The sequence below is a fragment of the Anopheles merus genome, chromosome 2L (assembly GCF_017562075.2).
Source record: "Anopheles merus strain MAF chromosome 2L, AmerM5.1, whole genome shotgun sequence".
In the NCBI taxonomy this organism is placed as follows: domain Eukaryota; kingdom Metazoa; phylum Arthropoda; class Insecta; order Diptera; family Culicidae; genus Anopheles; species Anopheles merus.
In genome coordinates, this window is record NC_054083.1 from 28,698,294 (window position 1) to 28,707,173 (window position 8,880).

Below are 8,880 nucleotides of genomic sequence, written 5' to 3' on the forward strand. Positions count from 1 at the left end.
GGAATTCTGCAAATCGCGAAAAACAGACTAACCATATACTTATGGTAGGCTGTGTATACCTACCGTTTAATTGAAGTACCGGACCATTCCAAATATGCATGTCTGTTTCAACCAGTTATGTTGTTAGTCATGATTCAAATGGGTTTATTACTGTAGCTGTTGCCACTGTAAATCACATGTTTGAAATACGTTGTTCGTTCAATGTTTTATTTCAATGTTTGTTATACAATCTTATTTGCATTTGTATTTGTGTATATTGAAGTAAAGCAATGGAACTTAATTCCGACGATAAAACTTATTTCTGAGTTTTATCATAGCTGTAATGGCAACCCATTATTAGTGTTTTTAGCATAATAAATAGACACTAAACTACACAATTGTGTTTTACGCGTCATGTGAACATGCTAGTGAACATTGAGAGCAAAGAGGAGTTTACCATTAGAATAGAATAATATTATTGATGAGATAAGGAAGATTTGCACATCATGTTGAGCTCGGTAAACAAATGACATCATAATTTGAGCTAATGCTATCCATGCTGTATGATACACTAAAGCGTACCTCCCTTATGTCAAAAGCTCGCATTTTGAACAATCTAGCTCCGAAGTGTTTAATGTTACATGCAAAGTTTTTCAAGAATCGCTTTACATACTTGATCAGAAGAAATAAACTGGTGAACAATTGAAACATAAGTGTGCTTTTCAAAATGCTTTATATTTTTGTTACATTTTCCAACAGTTGCATTTTCAATTTTCAGGATTTAGTAATGTTTGTCCAGATTCGTGTAGCTGGATCCCGATCCATGGGCGTAGTCGTGGTGTCCGTGGGAAGAATGTCCTCCGTACACTTGCGGGTGATGAGCATGTCCAACGTTCTTCACGTTGGCTTCGAAACCATTGTGACCGTCCGACTTGTAGTCAACCACGCGCTCGGTACCGTCGGCCTCGTGCAGCGTGTACTGTCCCTTGACGACATCGCCATCGCGCACTTCCCACTGGGTCTTGTGGTCACCGGTGTGGGGATCCTTTACGCCATACTCGAACTTGTACTTCGGGTGATCGTAATGTTCCTTGTGCTCGTATGCGGATCCGTAGTACTGGGCCGAGGCGACCACAGCCAAGCAGGCAATGAGGGCAAGTACCTTATGATAGAAAAAAATGAATACATTACCAGAACCAAAACCTTGCATATAACGTACCTTGAACATTATGATTGTTTGAAGTAGCAGGGATGTTTACAAGAAGAAATCTGAAGATGAACTGATGAATATTCAGTAGCAGAGATGGGGCTTTATACTGAATCTTCAGGGTCATTTTCGTTGATGCATTTTCTCTTCAAGGCATTTTCTCCAATTTGTTATTGCAGCTGCATTTGCTTTTCTTCATAATTACAACACTAGCAAATGTTGTATAAAAAATGAAAGAAATGTTTTGTTTTCACTTAATGGTCTGTAAATTATGTTTCGATGCTGAAGAATTACGCGCAAAATAAATTCTAATGATGTTCTACGATCAATTTGTTGAACCAGTGTGTATGATCGTTTGTAGCACAGCAACAAAGAAGACCTTAGTGTCAGTGACGTATTAACGCAGCAAATCATTAGAAAATGACATGGAGTGACCATGGCTTGTTGGTATATAAAAGCTTCCGACTTTGTATCACTCAACAGTTTATTGTTCTGTAACATAACGTGAGGACAGCTTCCGTCAAGATATCGTAATGTTCAAGGTAAATGTTTTCTGAAAGAAGTTTAAATGACATGAAAAACTATATTTATATTTTGTTTTGCATACAAGGATCTTCTTCTGATTTTTTGTTTAGCCACCATCGCCTTAGCGGGCGATTACGAGGATTACGAATCAATGGAACACACCGATCATTCAAAATACGAGTACGAATATGGCCCCAAAGATTTCCCCACCAGTGGCTACAAGATTCACTGGGAAGAGCTTGAGGACAATAGTGTCAAACAACCCAACACTCTCAACGAAACAGTGATATCTGCAGGTGTTGTTGAGTAAGAGTCGACTTGACTGGTAAAAAATATGTCGTAAAATTAAGATAGAAAGAATTTTCTCATTATTTATAGATTTGTGAAAGAAGTTCCTTCTATCAACACCACAACTATTCTTCCGGACGTCACAACAAAAACCATGGAAAATAAGCAAATAATATCAATGTTAGCAAATGTCACTGTAATGACTCCTGTGACAAATCAAACACTAAAAGCAGAATCTAAACAACCGCTACCCAAAAAAATAAGCTGCTGTTAATTAAAAATCTTCCCTTTTATGCTAAACAGGCAACTTGGTACGTCTTATGGAACATCGATAACAAACGTCTTTTTTATCTCGTTGATTTGTCTTAAAATATATAATATTTACTTGCAACTAAAAGAGTTCAATTTAAAATATATACATTTTCAGTTTGAAACCGACTATTGAATTTATAGGACATGGCATTTTTTCCCAATCATTCTCACATTCACATTCAAGCAATCATCGAATAGCGGTAGATAGAGAGATCATAGAGATTATAGAAAAACAAGTTAACTTATGTTCTTTTTTAAAAGGAATATTTGTTTTTGGTCGAATTGTTTACAAACAACTATCATTAGTATACTGCCTGGAACGATGAATTAAAAAAAAAAACAACAAAAAGTAAAGCATTGATATGGTGAGGCATAAGAAAATAAAGGAACAAGCAACGATTTTTAGTTTCATACTTTATTTTCGTTATATCACAATTGATGGAATTGCGTTCTACCTATTACGCGATAACTCAATAGTGCTTATCGACGTTGACGTAGCTGGCGCCCGAGTATCCGTTGTGGACATGATGCTCCGGCACATGCACTGGGGCGTGAGTTGGGGCATGATGGACTGGTGCATGGACCGGATGGCTCGGGTGGTGGGCATGTCCGACCTTCTTGACATCAGCCTCGAATCCGTTGTGACCGTCCGACTTGTAGTCAACCACGCGCTCGGTACCGTCGGCCTCGTGCAGCGTGTACTGTCCCTTGACGACATCGCCATCACGCACTTCCCACTGGGTCTTGTGATCACCGGTGTGGGGATCCTTTACGCCATACTCAAACTTGTACTTGGGATGATCGTGGTAATCCTTGTGCTCGGGCACTCCATGGTACTGGGCCGAGGCGACGATAGCCAGACAGGCAATGAGAGCGAGGATCTAAAAAAGGAGCAAATGTGCTTAGTTGAGTTCGTTAAGTTACCATAGAATAGGTAGATTTGTACCTTGAACATTATGAATGGTTTGAAGTAGTTGAGATGTCTTTACAAGAAGAAATCTGAAGATGAACTGATGAATATTCAGTAGCTGAGATGATGCTTTATACCTGACACACTGCGAAGTTTTTCATTGGTGCTCGTTCTCTTTAACGCGTTTCTGAGAATTTCACATACCATCTACAATTATTTTGGTTTTTCGCAACTTTCAAATAAACGAACGCTGAAGGAAAATGTAAAAAAATATTTGTTGATGAAACTGTTTTTACAAACGCTGAAATTTTCCGAAAACGAAACATTTTTATTTGAAGAGAATTGTTATCTGACATGAAATATAGTAGTTGGTAGAAGATCATAGCTTTTTATATTATAGGACACAGATTTTTCATCATAATTATTGTATGGAGACAACTTCCAAGGTAATAGTCGATTGCAAAGTGTATGGAAATATACGGTCACTTTTTGACAAATGATAACAAAATCCTTCAATGTCATTTATGGTGCCAGCATACATTAACACATTTTGTCTAAAACCACTTTTTCAATCCTATAAAACGCTTTAGATACTTTCTTCGTTGTTCTTTTGAAGCGCAGAGGACTTGTTTTACAATGAAAGGGTTTTTTCGTAAGACCGTGTAAATAACCAGCATTGTAATAAAGTAACCATCAAACAAGCCATTACCATCAATTTATCAATTGATCATCATCAATACAAAGTTCGCATTGATTACTTTATTTGCTAAATGTAGGCATTTTTAATGAAAAGGGAGAAATAGATTTTTTGAAATAATAACCAAACACTTATTAACTTCTTAATGACATGTGTCAATAAAACAAATTTTCCATGAAAGATTAAACAAAAGTTCTTTATTCTTCGTACGTGTTTGATGCTATACTCATTGGAAGAATTCAAACGTTTCACGTAATCTGAAGCACCCATTTTTTTCAACCATCTGCTGCGATGGGCTGGTCTCGTTAAATAACGTTCCTCTACGTCACGATCCTTTAAGACTGATCACAAGTTCAGAGACCTAAGTTGATTGAGTAGGATATCTAAAAGGCGTGCACCATTGAGACCGAGAAAATGAATTATCTGATGAACGCACGAGACCCATAACTGTCAAAATTTCTTATATGTAACGAAAGAATCATAAAAGTGACTAAAGACACGCAAATCTTCCAACAGCAATAATGTAAATAATTCTCGATTACATTTGTCCAACAATTATTTATAACAAATCAAGAATGACATGAAAGTATCGTCCGAAACAATGTTCAAATCAAATCAACAATTGTTATGGTTTGCATGTTCCAACTGCGTTGCTTTTTGTTTATTAAATCACATTTTGGTTTGGTTCGTTTGCGTTCCGGTGGTAATCACTTAGTAGTGCTTATCGACGTTGACGTAGCTGGCGCCCGAGTATCCGTGGTGGACATGATGCTCCGGCACATGCACTGGGGCGTGAGTTGGGGCATGATGGACTGGTGCATTGACCGGATGGCTCGGGTGGTGGGCATGTCCGACCTTCTTGACATCAGCCTCGAATCCGTTGTGACCGTCCGACTTGTAGTCAACCACGCGCTCGGTACCGTCGGCCTCGTGCAGCGTGTACTGTCCCTTGACGACATCGCCATCGCGCACTTCCCACTGGGTCTTGTGGTCACCGGTGTGGGGATCCTTTACGCCATACTCAAACTTGTACTTGGGATGATCGTGGTAATCCTTGTGCTCGGGCACTCCATGGTACTGGGCCGAGGCGACGATAGCCAGACAGGCAATGAGAGCGAGGATCTGAAAAAGGAGCAAATGTGCTTAGTTGAGTTCGTTAAGTTACCATAGAATAGGTAGATTTGTACCTTGAACATTATGAATGGTTTGAAGTAGTTGAGATGTGTTTACAAGAAGAAATTTGAAGATGAACTGATGAATATTCAGTAGCTGAGATGATGCTTTATACCTGACACACTGCGAAGTTTTTCATTGGCGCTTGTTCTCTTCAACGCATTTCTTCGAATTACACATACCTTTCTGCAATTATTTTGGGTTCTCGCAACTTTCAAACGAACGAAGAGAAGAAGGAAAATGAAAAACAATTGCATGTTGATTGAATTGTATGTACTATAGCTTGAATCGTTGATCTTTTAAAAAAAACTACTAGCTTGAAGTAGATAGTTTTCGAAAACGATTTAGCTGTTGATTGTTTCTTTTATAGACATTGTGTGATAATACTCAGATAAAATACAAACAAATCATACCTGAAGTGATATCAATGTTGTCTCAGCAAGCGAAAAGTGATTCATTAATTTGCCAACACTACACACAGTTTGATTAAAGTCGCTTTTCCACTTTCTTCAGGGCTCAAACAAAGCATTAGAAAATTGGTTTACCATAAAAGTGATAGTTTCGTAAGACAACGATCCTAAGCGTTCTTCAACAAAATTTAGCAAGGACTCAGACATCGAATTTACCTCTTCAAAACGAAGTTCGTTATTGGCCAGTTCTAGTCAATTATCATTACAGTAAGGAAATATATCAATGCTGACGCACCAAATGAATCAATTTAAATTATATATCATAAAATCAACCAATAAATCGCTGCATTCCACAGTGATACATGGAATGGGTACAAATTAGATAAAAGCAAGTGAGCAGATCTAATCCTGTGTGTACCATACTAAATGAAAAAAGTGCAATTCATTAACAGGAAACATCACCGAATTTGCATAAACCAATTAAAAATAGACGTCACCAAGATAACAAATGTTTCAAAAATGATTGAGCAAAGATTCTTTTTTCATTTTCATTTTCCAAATGTTTCAAGCATTTCGAAGGAACTGATGTCTTTATCAGCATTACATAGCTATGTTTACTCTGGTGGACATTATACATAATTATATGATCTACATAAAACCAAAACAACTGACTCCTGAATGACTTTAGGATAGTTCACAAGTTCTCAGGTCCATTTTCAAAAGTGATTGTTTTATAGAAACGTGTTCCTGTAAGCACGGGATAATGTATTGGCAAACACGATACCGTCCACATATCTTGATTGATAAGAATTGATCAAATCAGAAATCCAAGTAACTCAAATCATTCGACAACAATAATGTAAATCTCTCCTAATTTCATTTATCGAACACTTCTAACGTAACATATCACGAATTATATGTAGAATCTAGAATAGACCGTTCCTCCGCAGCAAGGATTGACTATCCGGCTGCGTGATGATCAATCTAGTCTCGAAAGCCTGTACAGTCCGACATGCCTGCGTAAAACGTTACGCCAAACAGAAGAAGAAGAATGTTAGTATCATTTAAAAAAGTATTTTTCATACTAAAACAATGTACATACTATTGGGACAAATTCAATGACAATGGCCTCAATGGTCTAGGCTTTGTTGCTGAACAGGAGTCTTAAATACCAGCTATCTTCCTAAACCTAACGTTAAATTAATATCAGGCAGCTCGATATGGGACGAAGAGTTTAAGAAGCATATAATAGACAGGAACGAATGGCAGGTAAGAGAGGAAAAAATAAGTAAAATAATAAAAGAAGAAAATTCGCATACCACGTATTTGAAGATGCTGTGCGACGTGTGAAACAGTAATGGAGGGCAACTAGGACGGGTAGGACGAGAAGGAGCATATTAGAGGAAAGTCCATGGTGCGTCGACAATGTGGAAAAGATTTGAAACTATGGAGAATGATTGGGCAATGGATCGGTGGGATTCTAGGGACAACAATCAAAACAATAAAATATTACCCAAGTCAAATTAACAATTTTTATGGTTTGCATGTTCCTACTGCGTTGCTTTTTGTTTATTAAATCACATTTTGGTTTGGTTCGTTTGCGTTTCACTTAGTAGTGCTTATCGACGTTGACGTAGCTGGCGCCCGAGTATCCGTGGTGGACATGATGCTCCGGCACATGCACTGGAGCGTGAGTTGGGGCATGATGGACTGGAGCATGGACCGGATGGCTCGGGTGGTGGGCATGTCCGACCTTCTTGACATCAGCCTCGAATCCGTTGTGACCGTCCGACTTGTAGTCAACCACGCGCTCGGTACCGTCGGCCTCGTGCAGCGTGTACTGTCCCTTGACGACATCGCCATCACGCACTTCCCACTGGGTCTTGTGATCACCGGTGTGGGGATCCTTTACGCCATACTCAAACTTGTACTTGGGATGATCGTGGTAATCCTTGTGCTCGGGCACTCCATGGTACTGGGCCGAGGCGACGATAGCCAGACAGGCAATGAGAGCGAGGATCTAAAAAAGGAGCAAATGTGCTTAGTTGAGTTCGTTAAGTTACCATAGAATAGGTAGATTTGTACCTTGAACATTATGAATGGTTTGAAGTAGTTGAGATGTCTTTACAAGAAGAAATCTGAAGATGAACTGATGAATATTCAGTAGCTGAGATGATGCTTTATACCTGACACACTGCGAAGTTTTTCATTGGTGCTCGTTCTCTTTAACGCGTTTCTGAGAATTTCACATACCATCTACAATTATTTTGGTTTTTCGCAACTTTCAAATAAACGAACGCTGAAGGAAAATGTAAAAAAATATTTGTTGATGAAACTGTTTTTACAAACGCTGAAATTTTCCGAAAACGAAACATTTTTATTTGAAGAGAATTGTTATCTGACATGAAATATAGTAGTTGGTAGAAGATCATAGCTTTTTATATTATAGGACACAGATTTTTCATCATAATTATTGTATGGAGACAACTTCCAAGGTAATAGTCGATTGCAAAGTGTATGGAAATATACGGTCACTTTTTGACAAATGATAACAAAATCCTTCAATGTCATTTATGGTGCCAGCATATATTAACACATTTTGTCTAAAACCACTTTTTCAATCCTATAAAACGCTTTAGATACTTTCTTCGTTGTTCTTTTGAAGCGCAGAGGACTTGTTTTACAATGAAAGGGTTTTTTCGTAAGACCGTGTAAATAACCAGCATTGTAATAAAGTAACCATCAAACAAGCCATTACCATCAATTTATCAATTGATCATCATCAATACAAAGTTCGCATTGATTACTTTATTTGCTAAATGTAGGCATTTTTAATGAAAAGGGAGAAATAGATTTTTTGAAATAATAACCAAACACTTATTAACTTCTTAATGACATGTGTCAATAAAACAAATTTTCCATGAAAGATTAAACAAAAGTTCTTTATTCTTCGTACGTGTTTGATGCTATACTCATTGGAAGAATTCAAACGTTTCACGTAATCTGAAGCACCCATTTTTTTCAACCATCTGCTGCGATGGGCTGGTCTCGTTAAATAACGTTCCTCTACGTCACGATCCTTTAAGACTGATCACAAGTTCAGAGACCTAAGTTGATTGAGTAGGATATCTAAAAGGCGTGCACCATTGAGACCGAGAAAATGAATTATCTGATGAACGCACGAGACCCATAACTGTCAAAATTTCTTATATGTAACGAAAGAATCATAAAAGTGACTAAAGACACGCAAATCTTCCAACAGCAATAATGTAAATAATTCTCGATTACATTTGTCCAACAATTATTTATAACAAATCAAGAATGACATGAAAGTATCGTCCGAAACAATGTTCAAATCAAATCAACAATTGTTATGGTT

At 37.8% G+C, this 8,880-nt stretch overlaps 3 protein-coding genes across 4 annotated transcripts; 1 reads left to right on the forward strand and 2 right to left on the reverse strand.

Annotated features, from left to right (window-relative positions):
* Nucleotides 1-757: 757 nt before the first annotated feature.
* LOC121592308 lies at nucleotides 758-3,324 on the reverse strand. Its single transcript, XM_041913707.1, has 4 exons — nucleotides 3,258-3,324; nucleotides 2,792-3,192; nucleotides 1,183-1,198; nucleotides 758-1,141 (listed from the first exon to the last, which is right to left on the reverse strand). The coding sequence occupies exons 1-4, from the start codon at nucleotides 3,264-3,266 to the stop codon at nucleotides 761-763; spliced, it is 807 nt and encodes a 268-aa protein (XP_041769641.1). The 5' UTR covers nucleotides 3,267-3,324; the 3' UTR covers nucleotides 758-760.
* On the forward strand, nucleotides 1,676-2,391 carry LOC121591648. 2 transcript variants are annotated; one of them, XM_041912387.1, is made up of 3 exons: nucleotides 1,676-1,728; nucleotides 1,797-2,017; nucleotides 2,062-2,391. In XM_041912387.1, exons 1-3 carry the CDS (start codon nucleotides 1,720-1,722, stop codon nucleotides 2,063-2,065), a joined length of 234 nt encoding a protein of 77 aa, XP_041768321.1. In that variant the 5' UTR covers nucleotides 1,676-1,719; the 3' UTR covers nucleotides 2,066-2,391. The 2 variants fall into 2 exon arrangements, with proteins under 2 accessions (XP_041768321.1, XP_041768320.1); XM_041912386.1 differs by having other exon boundaries at nucleotides 2,090-2,391.
* Nucleotides 3,325-4,551: 1,227 nt separating the features above from the next.
* On the reverse strand, nucleotides 4,552-7,653 carry LOC121592309 (histidine-rich glycoprotein-like). Its single transcript, XM_041913708.1, has 4 exons — nucleotides 7,587-7,653; nucleotides 7,121-7,521; nucleotides 5,106-5,142; nucleotides 4,552-5,040 (listed from the first exon to the last, which is right to left on the reverse strand). The coding sequence occupies exons 1-4, from the start codon at nucleotides 7,593-7,595 to the stop codon at nucleotides 4,630-4,632; spliced, it is 858 nt and encodes a 285-aa protein (XP_041769642.1). The 5' UTR covers nucleotides 7,596-7,653; the 3' UTR covers nucleotides 4,552-4,629.
* Nucleotides 7,654-8,880: the final 1,227 nt, after the last annotated feature.

What these genes read in the sequence shown, in the direction of transcription:
- LOC121591648 (XM_041912386.1), top strand. An exon ending in ATATCTGCAGGTGTTGTTGA is followed by an intron (nt 2,018 to 2,089) that starts GTAAGAGTCGAC and finishes CATTATTTATAG; the next exon opens with ATTTGTGAAAGAAGTTCCTT.
- LOC121592309 (XM_041913708.1), bottom strand. An exon ending in AGCTACGTCAACGTCGATAA is followed by an intron (nt 5,143 to 7,120) that starts GCACTACTAAGT and finishes CTTCTTGTAAAC; the next exon opens with ACATCTCAACTACTTCAAAC. An exon ending in AACCATTCATAATGTTCAAG is followed by an intron (nt 5,041 to 5,105) that starts GTACAAATCTAC and finishes CTCCTTTTTCAG; the next exon opens with ATCCTCGCTCTCATTGCCTG.